The sequence below is a fragment of the Phallusia mammillata genome, chromosome 2 (genome assembly GCF_965637545.1).
Source record: "Phallusia mammillata chromosome 2, kaPhaMamm4.hap1.1, whole genome shotgun sequence".
In the NCBI taxonomy this organism is placed as follows: domain Eukaryota; kingdom Metazoa; phylum Chordata; class Ascidiacea; order Phlebobranchia; family Ascidiidae; genus Phallusia; species Phallusia mammillata.
The window spans coordinates 17,411,685-17,428,072 of NC_137253.1; the positions used below are offsets into that span (position 1 = coordinate 17,411,685).

Here is a 16,388-nt window from a genome sequence, read left to right on the forward strand (position 1 = left end):
CTAAACAACTGTTTTAGCTCTAGATTTACAACAACGGAATTGTCATCATTCAATTGACCATATTGCTGAATCCAGTTACTGCATCTTTATTCTGTTAAGTTACCATGCTTCTGCTAGTAATTATGGGTCCCCTTACCTGAATTTCACTTTCCCCCTTTCTTGATTTCACTCTGTTTGTTGTTGTTTTTCTTTTTGCGCCGTGAAATTTTGTCTATGCACTTTTGCCCTCGAATTTGTGGTGGATTTGAATGATTTTTCACAGATGTTAAATGTGCCATTTGTTTTGTTTCAATTAAGGTGTTAAAAGACAGTGGCTGATTTGGGACCCACTCTGTAGGACATATATACATGTGTTAAGAAATGGATCGCAGTGTATGTGCAGTGGCAATATATACCAAGCCACCCTTCAGTTATACAACTTTTATTCTCTACTTTACAACTAAATCTTGGAGACTGCCAATTACTTCTAGATTGTGGGCTAAGCTTTCTCCATACCATGTTGCCACACTAAAGTTTGTTATCAAATGCACTTGTAGACAACAACATAAGTTAATTTGTTCTTTAACCACCACAACTCAATGAAATACAACACAAAAACTAGTAGATTCTAGAAAACATTTCATCCCTCTTCATTGGCACCAACGTTTTCTGAAAAGTAATAAAAACTCAATAAATTAATTACAGGGGCGAATCTAAAAATTCATTCAGTAGGGGCAAAAACTTGATTTTTGACTGGTTTCATGCTGGTTTTTGTAATTTACATGTCGCAAAACTAACACAACTTCTATGACAAAGAAGGGCTAAATGAAATGAAACTGCCTAATAGGCATACAAAAAGTTCTGTGTATTGCTACAGGGCTGGAAATGATGTTTCCAGTACAAAATGCATTCAGACCAGTTTTATAGCAATAGAGTTGTGATCAATGTACGGCTGTCATTACATATACTTCAACAAATATGTTCACGGACACAGGTTGTAAACCCTGCTTTGGACATATGAAAAAATGCTGCCTGATGTTTTTAGTGCCAAATGTCACAGAAACTTCAAAGTTAAAAAAATCACATGTCATTGGGACTAATGATTCTGAACATTCACCAACCAAACTGTTAATGCTGTCAGGATTATGACCTTAACTGCAACAATGAAACAATCACATATTTACTGTCATTTGTTTTTTTTTGTATGTCCTATGTTGCTTTAACATTTGTTTTGTTTCATTCTCTATATAAGTTATATATAAGTCCATATAAGTCTCTATCTATATAAGTCTCTATGTAAGTATATAAGTCAATGTTTCTTTCTCCACTGGAAGTAAATTTAACCTGCTCTGGGGTCAAATAAAAGTAAACATAATTTTGTTGGATTTGCAAAATAGAATGAAGAAATCTGTGGTAAATTTTAATCTCAAAATCTGTTTTTAACTTATGCACAAAGCACTAAACAGGCTGGCCTATGTTTGAATGACACAAAATTGAAAAAAAACTGTTGTCCTATTTCAAGCAGATAGCGCCATGTTAGTAGGGACAAAGACATGCCATAGCAATGCAATAATAAAGTAATTATCATGATAAGAGAAGAGATGTCCAAGACAAACTACACAGTGGTTGAATGAATTCTATCAATTTTTTTTAACACAATGGCATATATTTTTTACTCCGGTGAAGTTTGTCTATGTAGTTTTGACATGAAATCTTTGGTGGAATTGGATAAAACTTTCACAGATGCTGAAAAAAACAGTTATGCAGATGTGCCGTTTGCGTTGATAACCCCAGTATTTACCCCGCTAGCCCCCAAAATGTAAAACGTTTTGTATGTTGCTGCGCACCACAAACGAAAGATTTCTGTGGTGTAATAGTATAATAAGGGCAAAAGAACATATGGTACTTGTGTTAGTGCAATACTTGGTAGACGTTTTTGCACATGCCAGAGGGGTGTTAACAGCGTTATGACGCCAGAAGCGTTAACGAATAATGCGAATAACACATCTAGTGCTCTTTTTTTGTTTTTTTTCTACGGTGAAGTTTGTCCATGCACTTTTGTCCTGAAATCTTTGGTGGGTTTGGATGAAATTTTCACAGATGGTAGATATGGTTATGTAGATGTGCCATTTGTTTTGTTTGACTCGATAGCGCCAGTATTTACCCCGCTAGACCCCTAAAATGGGTGAAATTTTAAACAATATCCGAATTGGATGAACTTTGCATAGTTTGTTCATTTTGTAATTTTAAGGCGTCGATTGTTGTGTTTCACCCTGTAGCCCCAATATTTACTCCACTAACCCCCTAAAATGGGTGAATTTTTAAATAATGTCTGAATTAGATGAAATTTTGACAGTTTGTTCATTTTGCCATAATTAGCTGTCTATAGTTGTGTTTCACCCTGTTACCCCAATATTTACACCACTAGCCCCCTAAAATGGGCATTTTTTTAAAATAATGTCCGAATTAGATGAAATCTGGACAGTTTGTTCATTTTGCCATTTATAGGTGTTGATTAATGAGTTCCATCATGTAGCCCCAATAACCCCTAAAATTGGTAAATTTGGCAAACAATTGTCGAATTGAAGGCAACTTGTGTAGTTTGTGCCTCATACAGCATGATTATTTTTGCAGACTATTTTGGCCCTGTTTAAACTCCAAAATTTATTATATCGGTATTGAAATGCATTATTTACAACTTTGCATGTGTGGGGACCCATGAGTTTCTGCTTGCAGAAACAACTAAGGTTATAAAATACAGTGGCTGATATGGGATCCATTACGAAAAATAAGTGAAGGATATATATATGTGTTAAGAAATAGGTCACATTGTATGTGCAATGGTAATATGTGCTAAGCCACCCTTCTAGTTACTAGAATAAACTCATGCTTTGGCCTAAAGGGTTAAAGCTTACTTGTCTGTTCAGTTTTGTGTACAAAATGTCCAGTTACAACACACTGATGCTGTTCATGTTTTGACATTTGTTTGCCCATGCAGTACTGTACTTGCATTGAGTTATCTTCTGTTTAGTGATGTAACTAGAAGGGTGGCTTAGCACATATTGGCCTTGCACATACACTATGATCTATTTTGAAACATAAATATATTTCCTATGCTTATTTTGTATTGGGTCCCATTCTAGCCATCGTCTTTTATAACCTTGGTTGTTTCTGCAGGCAAAAACTCATGGGTCCCCACACATGCAAAGTTGAAAATAATGCAATTCAATAGATAACAATGAGTAAGTTTGGTATTGTGAAGACAAACACAGTGATTGGTACTGTGCATATCTAAATATGCTATATGGAGTAAAAACTATTTAAATTAAAAAACTCATTTTAGGGGGCTAGTAGGATAACTAATTGAGGTTCAACACACACAAACTTAAAAGTAGTAAACCACAATGACTCAATCAATAGTACTGCAAAATTTCAGTCCAATCTGCCAACGTTTAAAATTTCAACCACTAGAGGTGTTTTGAGCAACAACCGTTAATGTTTCTGACTTCAAAGGGCTGTTAACAACTCCCGAACTGCAATGGCGCAATAACGATAATTGGCATACTTTACAAGCTATCCAAATTTTAGCCAATTCTGACATTGTTTACAAACTCACCCCTTTTAGGGGGCTAGCGGGGTAAATACTAGGGTTATCCGGACAAACAAAGTGGGATGCACATCTACATAACTATATCTACCATCTGTATAAGTTTCAGCCACATACATCAAGCATTTGATAGAAAAACGAGTCGGACAAACTTCAGGGGAAAATACCCATTTTAGGGTGCTAGCGGGGTAAATACTGGGGTTATCAACAAAAACAAAGTGGAATGCACATCTACATAACTACATCTACCATCTGTGTACATTTCAGCCGAATCCATCAAACATTTGATAGAAAAACAAGTCGGACAAACTTCAGGGAAAAAATACTCATTTTAGGGGGCTAGCGGGGTAAATACTAGGGTTATCAACAAAAACAAAGTGGGATGCACATCTACATAACTACATCTACCATCTGTGTAAATTTCGGCCAAATTCATCAAACATTTGATGGAAAAACGAGTCTGACAAACTTCAGGGAAAAAATACTCATTTTAGGGGGCTAGCGGGGTAAATACTGGGGTTATCAACAAAAACAAAGTGGGATGCACATCTACATAAATACATCTACCATCTGTGTAAATTTCATCCAAATCCATCAAGGATTTGATGGAAAAACGAGTCGGACAAACTTTGGGTAGAAGAAACAAAAAGAAAAAAAACAAAAACATTTTGAGTAAAATCAATATGTGTCCCCTTCAAGGAAGGGGACCCATAATAAAGCATTTGTTTTTTTTATGGTAATTGTAATAGTTGAACCCCATGGGGGTCGTGACCCAGAAGGTTAAAAACCAGTGTTTTAGCGGTGTGGCGTGCCTTCCCACTAAATATCTCTGGGGTGGCAGCCATTGTAAAATAGCTTACTGCCACCCCAGAAATTGTCTGGCTTTTTATATTTTTGTGCATTACAGATATCCATTTCTTTCATATACATGCACTCTTCCTAATTGTCTGTATATTTCAAACATGTGCAAAGCAATTTATGTGAAATTTCTTTTGTTCTTAAACATCCCATGGGGATAACCCATTTTGCACTACTCGCTTCAGCGATTTTCGTCAGAGCACTTTGCTCCTCCAGAGTAAATCCGAACAAGACTTACGATGCAGCAATTTTCATAGTTTTATACATTCTGGATGTTAATTGGCAGTTGGGGATTAGGTGGTTACCTAAAGTGTTCTATTTTCATGCGCGGAAAAAATAATTGCAATGGCCAGACATGTGCGCAAATTTTGTGTCGAAACTGCAATGTCGATTCGATGCTTTTGCAAAATTCAACATCTAAAATGAATTTACAGATCTCTGTTTAAGTATCATAAGCCACATTAGCGTTTTGTGCGTTATGTTACCTTTTGAACCACATTACTTCGGATAAATAACCCTACCCACCACGAGATACACTTATCCTGCCAGTAACCAGTCTAGCTGCTGTAATTACATCACTAATGCATTGTGACATCGTAACTACACAACTAGATGGACAATTTGTGACGTGATTTTTTGAATGCCATCTACAAACCTTAATGTGTATCGTACTATAGTTTGATCACGTAAGGAACCACCTAAACCAATTTTTGCCACCCGACAAAAAAAAAGTTTATGTGAAAAAATTGACGCCTATGATGACAAGCCATTGTTATGTGTAAGAGAGGGTTTAAAATACTAGTCGATCTTATTTCTCTATAAAAGATGTAAAAACATAAAATCGAAACCAACTTGAAAAGGTTATTTGCATGACCACCCCTACATGGCCACAACCAACAGTTTTCTTGAATACAAAGGTATTGGTAAAGAAAGCACAGTCATATTATTGTTAAAGTTGGGAATATTAAAAAAATATGTTTCTAAGCAAACTATATACCTATTTATGATGTCTAGGTTTTATTGTGTTATAATGTTTAAGAGTTAAGAAAAATTTATTAGAAGCTGGTTTCACAACAAAAAGGTTGAACCCTACTGATCTAATATATGCCCAGTTCATTTGTGAAGTGCCAAACCATATTTTTTCACCACAATGCATAAAAACATACCCCTTTTCTACTAAAGAAGAACATCGGTGAGGTGTTGGTTATCAGATTTATTGGACTTCAGTTCTTTAGTGTTTAAAATCTTTCTTGCCGAACTGTTATGAAATCCATATCCACCATAAATAACAAAACCTATAGCAAAACCCCAACAGATTTACAAGCAAAATTTTGAAACCATTATTGTATAATTAGCTTTTCCATGTTTAGGACAATGCAAAAAACTTACCAATAGCCATCCAAACAGAAAATCTAATCCAAGTCTCACTACTTAATTCACACATCAGGTAAATATTACACATTGTAGAAAGGACTGGTAGGAATGGAACAAAAGGTGCCTTCAAGAGAGCAGTTATTAAACACTCAAAAATAGATGAATTTCTAAGAAAACTGGTTCAATTGCTAAATGTACTTAAAAGTAATTGTGTGTGAGCATAAACAAAACCATTTTGTAATGAGGTATAATACCAGCAAGAGCACTTAAGTGATTCTTGTGGAAAAATTATTGATTTTGTAGGGCCAATGCAGATCATTTTGAATAAGTCGGACTTGCTTGAAGTTTCAGTTGACTGTAGGACAGACTACCATAAATTCTAATGTTATGTTTGCTATAGGTATAAACAAACACAACTGTGCAAAATAGGATTAATGAAACATACATCAGAGAAATAAAGCTTTTGAAGTCAGTTTGCCATAAAACTAAGCCAGTACATTAATGGTCTAGGATTAAGTTTGCCTGAGCCCCTGCTTACCTTGAATGTGCAGTCAACACTGCTTTGCTTCTGGCAACCAATAATAGTCAGCAGAATGGCAATTAAAAACATTGTCAAACAACAGACTGTCACCAAATAAGCTTTTGATACATTGGTCAGGTTGGCCACAGTCGCACACAATATAAATGACAGACAACCTAACAGGAGCAAAGGGTAATGGTTGAAAACATTTCTTTCATGTGTTGTACAGTATAACCTAACATTATGCACAATTGACAGTAGACATTAAAATTTTTAGAGTAGATATTCAATGACAAGAAAGGTGACTTACTTCAGGGAAGGGGACACACATTGTTTTTGTCTATATATTTTTTTCTGTCTAACGCGGATTTGTTCCCACGTTTTGGTCAAAAAAGAATGGTTCAAACTTTTTCAAATTTACACACATTATAGATATTGGTCTAAAGTTGGTCCATGTGAATTTTGACCCCATTTGATCCCTCGGTTCACCCACAGCCCCCCAAAACGTGAAATTTTTGAAACGGCTATACTTGCTAAAGCAGATGATTCTGGAGTTTCATACTTTTTTGATTGGTACATTGCAGCGTATTTTAAAGTATTTTGTAACTTGAAGTTGTATATATCCATTTTCACCCCTTTACCAAATATTTGTTTGTTTGTTCACATGTTAACGAGGTCAGAAATACAAGATTTAACCTGCTGAAATTTTATACAGCTGTGGATAGGGTGCTCCTTGTTGCCTGTTAAAAATTTCAGTGCAATCGGCTCAGTAATTACTCTTACAACCCCAAGTATGTTTTTACATGCTGTCTTTTGTCACATTTGTGCTCGCTCAGTGCACAGCTGATGCAATGGGAGTGATTGACGATAGTGGCGCATGGAAAAATGCCTCTGCTTCACTCATGAACGCAGTCGTCACTTGACCATTTTCTCACCGGTTGGAATTAAGATGTTACAATGTTAGTTATATTGCGCTGTAACTGTAAATGTAGGTCAACTTATTCGTGTTTCGAAACGCAGCACGATTTGTTACACCTGTGTAACGTGACTTCTCAAACGGTTTTGGACATAAAAAGCCCAGCTAAGCAATCGTATTGTTGGTATGTAGAAACTTAACGGTGCCAGGGAACGCTATGTGCGGAATAAAAATCATAATTCTATTCCAGTTTAACAATGATTGTGCCCTATTTTTACTGTTACCAAATCGCATATGCGTAGGTGTGGGGACCCATTAGATTATGCTTGCAGAAACAATTATGTTATAAAGTGCCAGGATAAAGGTAGGGACCCAATGAAATGTAGGTGCCAAATATATATCCATTATAAATATAGTAAATGGTATATGTGATACATCGTTAAATATGAGGTAGTATATATAAACTGGCAATATATAGGAAAACCACTATTCTAGTTATTATAAACTCATATGCTGCAAGCAGTAACCAATGAGTCCTCTCTCTCTATATATATATACATACATGCAACTGATTTATCAGGAGCAATGGTAATCAGAATGGTTTAGTGAATCTCAAATCCTAATTATGCTCCAAAGAGTTTTTTTAATGCTCTTGGGCTGCTAGTATGTTTATTATTAAGAATAGGCATTGCTATTTACAAAGACAGAATTATTGAAGTTAACTCAGTGGTGTGTTTCAGCCCGATTGTCAGTATTCTAAACAAACCTGTTCAAGTTTAAAGTTTGAGCAAGCAAGCACTGTAGTTCATTTGAGAGTTCACATTGAACAAATACGATCTAAATTGAGTTTGCCTTTTGCCTACATTCTTATGTTATTAAATGAGCATCATTGCAGCCCGCTCCACAATATCACTGTTTCTCGGCCTGTGCTTGTAAAAAGGTTACCCACCTTTGCCTTAGAACAGTGATTTGTAACCTCTTTGGTGTAGTTTCCCACTAAACTCGAGCATCAAGTTCGAATTTCCCCCCTCTCACTTTTTATGATGATGTTTTGTGCCATGCATTAACAATAGTGTTCTTTATTTGATTAAATATGCTTAACTTCGTGACTAAACAGTTAGATTTTGGATATTCGAGTAAAACATCAAAGTTAGGTATTTTTATATTATATAATTCCCACTACATGTACATAATTTCCCACCGGTTAGAAACATAGTTTAGGATAAACACAACAAACAAATTGATATGATGATTTTGATCAACTGAATTGTTGATATTGTGAAAGTGAAAAAGTTCAATGTTTCTTTTGTGATATAAAATATTATAAGATGTTTCTATAACTTCAATGACAGTGTCACTAATGTATGTTCACCATGTTGTGAAATGTTGGTGCATGGTAAATCAATTTGTTCACAAGTTTATTTCAAACAAACATGTGGATCAATGTTAAGGCCAACAATAAAATCTGCTTGGGACAACTCAGACCACTAAAGAGAGAACAGAAATGGGTGTTGCTCTAACCATAAAGACATTGTACCAAAGTATGTGTGGCAAGTGCCATGATGGAAAGTGTGATGCTAATTATTTGGAAAAATATGCAATTTATTGCACTATACCATCATAGGTAAAGTGAGACATCATGTTTAAGGCATTCACTAAATCTGATAAAACATTTTTGAACAGGTGGTGTGTGTGTGAGTTGCATTTAACATGAAACTTCATGTTGTGAATAGTGCCAATGAATTATTAAAAGTAATGGTTGGTTATAGTATATGGTATTGCATACAAACAAGAATGCAATTATAGTAAAATGAAATAAGAGAAGGGGGCCCATAAAAAAACTCAAACAAACACGAAAACAATGCAGTATAACAAATATGTAAAAACTATGGATCTTTAAAAAAGGCTTTATAACCATAATTACCAATTGCAACAACACAACCATACACCAAATTGCTGGACAGTTTCGTAGGTGAAGCATTTTTGGGGAAAAAGCAAATGTCAATGTATGTTCTATGAGATTGTATAGTCAATTCTTTTGATGTAATCTTATCAGGCTTGTATCTGCAATAGAAAGGCGCTTTATATGTGTTCCCATCCAACTTGTTAGTACATACATACCTTATTATAAGTACACAAATAGCTACAAGCGTATATGCCAATAATGTACCAATAGACATCATGTCAACTAGATCTTCAAGGTCAAACAGCAGAACCATGATAGCTAAAATACAGTATTTCAGTCATAAGGAGTTCTAATGATAGTTTAATGATGCCCACCTGCTAACAAACCAGACAAAAATGTAGCTGTTACCGGGGTTTTAAACTTTTGGTTGATATTTGCCAGAAAACGAAAAATCAATCCATCATGAGCCATTGCATACACTATACGTGGCATGGGAAATAATCCTCCAAGAAGGCTACAAAACAAATAAATTATTTTTTTCAACAAAATCACACAACTGGAAAATGGTGTAATTTTTTTATAAGACATATTTAATTATTGCTAAATAAAATACAACTTGCACCAGGGTTAAGTTGTAACCAACAAAACATAACATTTGTTTCAAGATAAACATGATCAATAGGGCAGAGATTAAACAGAAATGGGCGATGCCAGTACCATAAAAAAGTGTAGCAACTGTATGTGAGGTGGGTGTGTGCTACCTTGCTAAGGCAATGTGTATTGCCAATCTTGTGACCCATTGTGCCATATAACCAGCATGACATCATGTTTAGAAGTTGACTACATCTCATATGATTTTTTCTAATGTGCTGTATCTAAGTTTTCACATTTCATACAATGTGATTTTTAAAAGAAGCTTGTTTTTTATTTGAAACAAAAAATAGACACCTATGAATAGCAAATTTGACAAGCTGTCCAATTTTCATTCAATTTAAACATTGTTAAAAGAGTCACCCATTTAGGGGCTATTTGTTTAAATTGTGGTGCTACAGGGCAAAACACAACAATTGAGGACTTAAAATAGTATGTTCAATAAACTTAAATTTCATTTAACTCCGATGTTTTTTGAAAGTTCACTTATTTTAGGGGGCTGGTAGTGTACAGTTATAGGGTAAAACACAACAATAAACATTTATAAATGGCAAATCCTACAAGCTATCCAAATTTCATTCAATTTAAATGTTTTTTTAGAAAATTAACCAATTTTAGGGGGTTAGTGGAGTAAATGTTGGGGCTAAAAGGTAAAACACATCAATCAAACCTATAAAAACTCATTTTTGCCATTTTTGGGGGCTAGCGAGGTAAATGCTAGGGTTTTTAAGACAAACAAAGTGGAATGCACATCTACATAACTATATCTACCATCTGTATAAGTTTCAGCCAATACCATCAAACATTTGATGGCAAAACGAATCAGACAAACTTTTGGAAGAAAAACAAAATTCAAGTTAAATGTGTCCATTTCAGCGAAGGGGACCCATAATAAGTAACAAGTTGTATCAACTGCTTTATAGATCGAGTAGAATGAGGCGAACTATTACAATATTTAAAAAACAATGTTGCTGGTGTATGTGCAATGTGTGTTGCTGATCTTTCATTTTGTGATCTTTAACTGTTAATCTGGGCTTGTTCGAGTTCAGGCAAGTTGTAGTAATAAAAGGTTAATTCAGCAATGTCTTCTCAAATTGGACAAATTTTTTACTTATTAACCTTGGTAAGTTCTGGTATGGGTTTTTGGGCCCAAATTTTATGACAACTGACAACTCTAGTGCCACATTTTCTTGTAGTTTAAATGTTGCAAAATCCCTAATTGGTAATGAAGTAAAAAAAGCATGCAACTGATTGATTTAAAGCCTTGAGAATGCTATTTTGCCACAACCCTGAAGCATCCTCCACAACCCTGAAGCATTCCATAGATCCTATGATCAACCTGGATGCGTTTAAATATATTAGCAGAAATTCGATTTACAAAAATTAATTTGGTATATTGTACCTGGATGATAAGGCACATGTTGCACCAGTTGCCAATGGATACACAGCCCAGTGCCATCCAATTAAACCAAAAGCATGTGGTAAAGGTGCACCAACATTAAGATCATAATAGGGCACCATAAGTGTCAAAGTGGAGGATATTCCCAAGTATGCAACAAAAACAACTGAAAGTGAGATAACTATAGACAATGGAATGGAACGTTGAGGATTTATTACTTCCTCCCCTGCAAAGAACATTTTCAAAGTTATTTAGTCAATTCTGTTTAAATCTAGAAGAGTGGCTTACCACAATGCTATAGCACATACACTCCAACCTATTTTGCAATGGTAATATATTCTCTATGCTTTTTTTACAACAGGCAATATTAACCAATGTTTTTTGAAACCTTTTTTGTTTCTGCAGGCAGAAACTCAAGGGTCCCCAAAACCGCAAAGTTGTAAACAAACAACCATAAGTCAAGCACAGTGATTGGTGGTGAGCCTTAAATAATTATGTTATGTAAAGTACAAACAGTCGAAATTTCATGCAATTCAGACATTTTGGTAGGTTTGTGGGCCTAAATAGCGTAAAACAATGACATCTCAAATTGACATATTTTACAAACTGTCATCATGTAGTTTCACTCAAATATTGTAAATAATTCACCCATTTTAGAGGGTTAGAGGGGTGAATATTACGGTGAAACACAATAATCAACAGTTTTATATGCTAAATTCCAATAACTTTTAAAATATGCAATAGGGACATTTTCTAATCTACTTCCATTTTATATATTCTATATCCTATTTACCAATTTACTTACACATTATTTGATCTACACATATGGTTGCTTTTGCAAGCAAAATCTAATGGGTCCCCATACGCGCGTTTGGGCGGATTTACGGTAAACAAATGTTCCGGTTATTTTTAGATTCTAAGGAAAAACTTTCAAAAGGCATTAACCCAACTTTAAGTTTTGTCGTATTCTTTTTGCATCATTATTGTCATATAATTACAAAAAAACAGTAAATAAGAACGGGAATAATACTTTCAATTTAATCATGCTTTGACCTTGATATTGTCATTTAAGGTCAGTTTTTGAACAGAATTTCCAAAACGAAAATGTGCGTGATAACTTAATAAAACGGCATAGCATTGCCGTGCCAAAACAGCTGATTTCTAATCACCGAAATGAATGTCTCGTAAAACGCCTGCCTAGACGTCAAGCTGAGCCCTCCCGCTCTGCATTCACCCGCCTTAATCGTAAACCAGTAAATTACTCCCTTGAGGTTTGAGACTTATACCCGACTGACAGTGCACACATATTATGGGCTCTCTTTGACCGATTAAGGCACAATTTTAAATACTAAACGAACTAGAATGGTGGCTTTCTGATATATTTCCATTTTATATATTCTATATGATATTTACCAATTTATTATACACATCATTTGATCTACACATATGATTGTTTTTGTAAACAAAAACGAATGGGTCCCCACACGCGTGTTTGTGCGGATTTACGGTAAACAAATGTTGCGGTGACTTTTAGATTTTTAAGGACACATTTTTAGAAAGCATTAACCCAACAATAAAATTTCTTTGTTCGTATCCTTTTTGCACTATTATTGTCATGTAATTACAAAAACATTTAAAAAGAACGAAAAAAATAATTTCAATTTATTCTCTTGCTTTGACCCAGATATGGTCGTCCAGGGACAGGTTTTAAATACAATTTTTTTCTAGAAAGCTGTAACAGTTGTGTTACAGACACTTTGAATTAAAAAGCAATTAGCTACAAGTGTATACATAAGAAATTGTTTTTCATTTAACCTTGTTTCGCAAAACAAGTATCATTGACCTGTAGTAACCTCTCAGGGTGCACACGCCAAACGACTGTTTGACCTTTCGACACCGTTTTCAATAGCACGCCGTCCTTAGTGTTCAACAACACCGTTTAACCTAATTTATACATGCCTTGAGTATTGATTCCTAAATTGATTGCGAAAAAACGCTTTGTTATGACGAAAGAAAGTTCTGAACTGTGTTAGTAATACCTACTAGTTGACCTTAAGTAACCCATGGTCATGCGGCGGCCAACCTGACAACGAGCATTTAAAAAACATTTATCTTGCAAAAATGTCAAGTTTATTTTTTCATCTTTATTTTGATTAACAAAGTTTCGCTTGACATATACGAAACCGAAGCAAACTTCTGGAGGATCTTTCTTTACCAAACGAGCGTTACAAAACCAGCGTTAAAAATTTTACGTTTCGGGGGCCTGTGGGTGAACCGCTGGGTAATTCGAGGTCAAACTTCTGGAGGATCAAGTTTGGATTAATAACTAACATCTGTCCAAATTTGAATAAATTTTAAGCACTCTTTCTTTACCAAACGAGCGTTACAAAACCAGCAGTAATAATTTTACGTTTCAGGGGCCTGTGGGTGAACCGCTGGGTAATTCGGGGTCAAACTTCTGGAGGATCAAGTTTGGATTAATAACTAACATATGTCCAAATTTGAATAAATTTGAAGCACTCTTTCTTTACCAAACGAGCGTTACAAACCAGCGTTAGACAGAAAAAAGAATACGGACAAAAACAATATGTGTCCCCTTCAGGGAAGGGGACCCATAACAACCTACTGCAAACAATTGTTTAACATTTTAGCACATTAGGGCTTGTATTTCTGGCCTAAAACTAAAACTTATTATTAAAACGGGGTTTAAGGTGTGAAAATTGGTGAATCAAATAAAAAGTTACAAAATTCTTTAGAATACCTTACAATGCACCAACCAACAAAGCATGAAACTCTCAGACTATGTACTTTGGTCTGTACAGCCGTTTAAAAAAAATGTTTTGGGGGGCCTGTGGGTGAACATCTGGGTAGATCGGGGTCAAACTTTAGAAGGATCAATTCTGGATTAATAACTTACAACTATGCAAATTTGAAATAAATTTAAAGCACTCTTTCTTGACCAAACGCGTTTAACAAACCAGCGTTAGACAGAAATGAATATTTTGGGGTTGAGGGGGTGAAAGTGGGTAAATCTTTTTTTAAGGTAGAAAATTCTTTTAAATACCTTACATTTCACCAATCAACAAAGCATATAACTCCTAAATGTTGTACTTTTGGGGGCACTGTGGGTGAACTGCTGGGGGCCAAACTTCAGGAGGATCAGGGTCAAACTTCAGGAGGATTAAATTTGGATTATTAACTAACATCTCTGTAAATTTGAATAAATTTCAAGCACTCTTTCTTGACCAAACGTGTCTCACAAACCAGCGTTAGACAGAAAAAAGAAAAAAATATGGACAAAAACAATATGTAACCCCTTCATGGAAGGGGACCCATAATAATCAACACCTTTAAATGCCAAATTTAACAAACTGTCCAATTTCATCCGAATCCGTCATTTCAAAAAAATATCACCCATTTTAGGGGTAAATATTTAGGCTAACGAGTCAAACAAAACAGGTGGCACATCTATAAGAATATATCTACTATCTGTAAAATTTCACCCAAATCCACCAAAGATTTAATGCCAAAAATGCATGGGCCGGAGAAAAAAGAAGATTGTAATCAGGATGCATGTTCCTCAGGGAAGGGGACCCATAATAAACATATGGTTTGGGTTAGCTCAAAATTAAACTTGATGCAGGATCAGTTTAAGATATATGCATAAAATTTAAAGAGCTTAGAGCCATCTATATTTTGCTAAGCATTCCCAACCTTCATACAGGGCACTTTCTTGACAAGGTCAAAAGCTTAACAGGTTGAGAGCTAACAAGAATGGTGGTATCGCTTTAGTTTGTGTCAACGTGCTCAACCTGTTCACACATGCATACAATGTTGTATGTTACAGTTTTACCTGTTGTGGCTATAATGTCAAAACCAACAAATCCGAAAAAACATGTTGCAGCTCCTGACAAAGTTCCAGAAAACCCAAATGGGAAAAAGCCTCCTTGTCCAAAATTCAGCGCACATGTCTCAACTAAAAAATTAACAAAAGTAACTGTATTTATTAAAAAGCAGGAACTTTGGTCTCTTTTAATGACCTGAATAGAAAACTCTACGGCAGGGGTCGGCAACCCCTGGCACGCGTGCCAAGGTTGGCACATGAGGTGGTTTTTCATGGCACGCCAACCGATTTGCATGTTTATATTTAAGCAACAAGTAAACCAGTTACATTCCTTGTTTATAGTTTTTATCATGCCAATGTGTCAAGATTCAGAGTTACACGCACAAAACACTCTGCTTTTCCTTTAGTATTTAAATCAGCTGGCACGAACCACTGTAATTCAGATAAACATTGACACTCGAGGTCAATAACACATGGAAACTAGAAGGGTGGCTTAGCACATATTGCCCTTGCACATACACTATGATCTATTTTAAAACATAAATATAATTCCTTCACTTATTTTATATTGGGTCCCATATTTGCCACCGTCTTTTAAAACGTTAGTTGTTTCTGCAGGCAGAAACTCATGGGTCCCCACACATGCAAAGTTGTAAACACTGCATTTCAAGAGATAACCATAAGAAACTTTGGTGTTGTAAAGTAAAACACTGTGATTGGTACTAGGATTAAATAGTCATGCTATGCAAAGTTCAAACTATACAAATCGACTCAATTCAAGCATTGTTTAAAGTTTGTCTAGTTTAAAACAAAGAAGTAAAACACAACAATCGATACCTATAAATGGCATAACATTTCCAACAATTGCCCACTGTTTAAAAACTCACCCATTTTAGGGGGCTAGCAGGGTGACTATTGGGGCTACAGGGTTTAACACAACAATCGTCATTTGTAAATGGCAAATTGTACAAGCTATCCAAATTTCAGCCAATTCCGACCCTGTTTAAAAAATTTATCCTTTTTAGGGGGCTAGTGGGGTAACTGATGGGGCTACAGGGTTTAACACAACAATCATCATTTGTAAATGGCAAATTGTACAAGCTATCCAAATTTCAGCCAAATCCAACCCTGTTTAAAAATTCACCCATTTTAGGGGGCTAGTGGGGTAAATGCTGGGGCTACAGGTTTTAACACAACAATCATCAATTGTAAATGGCAAATTATACAAGCTATCCAAATTTCAGCCAATTCCGACCCTGTTTAAATATTCACCCATTTTAGGGGGCTAGTGGGGTAACTGATGGGGTTCTTCACCCTAATGTTGAAAATATGAA

The 16,388-nt window shown here is 35.4% G+C and overlaps 2 protein-coding genes across 4 annotated transcripts in view; one reads left to right on the forward strand and one right to left on the reverse strand.

Annotated features, from left to right (window-relative positions):
- The window catches only part of LOC145212673 (3-phosphoinositide-dependent protein kinase 1-like), a 48,241-nt gene extending 47,823 nt beyond the window's left edge, over window positions 1–418 (forward strand). For all 3 annotated transcript variants that reach the window (XM_080080892.1, XM_080080891.1, XM_080080890.1), the window contains one exon: window positions 18–418. The gene's annotated coding sequence lies outside the window, so the exon portion shown is untranslated. The remainder of the gene's footprint in view (window positions 1–17) is intronic.
- Window positions 419–545: 127 nt separating this feature from the next.
- LOC145213087 (cationic amino acid transporter 3-like) overlaps window positions 546–16,388 on the reverse strand; it is a 49,377-nt gene continuing 33,534 nt past the window's right edge. Inside the window, exons 7-15 of the mRNA XM_080081326.1 lie at window positions 15,064–15,186; window positions 11,214–11,436; window positions 9,535–9,674; window positions 9,376–9,478; window positions 9,179–9,318; window positions 6,357–6,514; window positions 5,834–5,942; window positions 5,611–5,739; window positions 546–648 (exon numbers count right to left, since the gene is read on the reverse strand). Coding sequence (XP_079937452.1) covers window positions 5,621–5,739; window positions 5,834–5,942; window positions 6,357–6,514; window positions 9,179–9,318; window positions 9,376–9,478; window positions 9,535–9,674; window positions 11,214–11,436; window positions 15,064–15,186 — 1,115 coding nt within the window. The 3' untranslated portion in view covers window positions 546–648; window positions 5,611–5,620. The remainder of the gene's footprint in view (window positions 649–5,610; window positions 5,740–5,833; window positions 5,943–6,356; window positions 6,515–9,178; window positions 9,319–9,375; window positions 9,479–9,534; window positions 9,675–11,213; window positions 11,437–15,063; window positions 15,187–16,388) is intronic.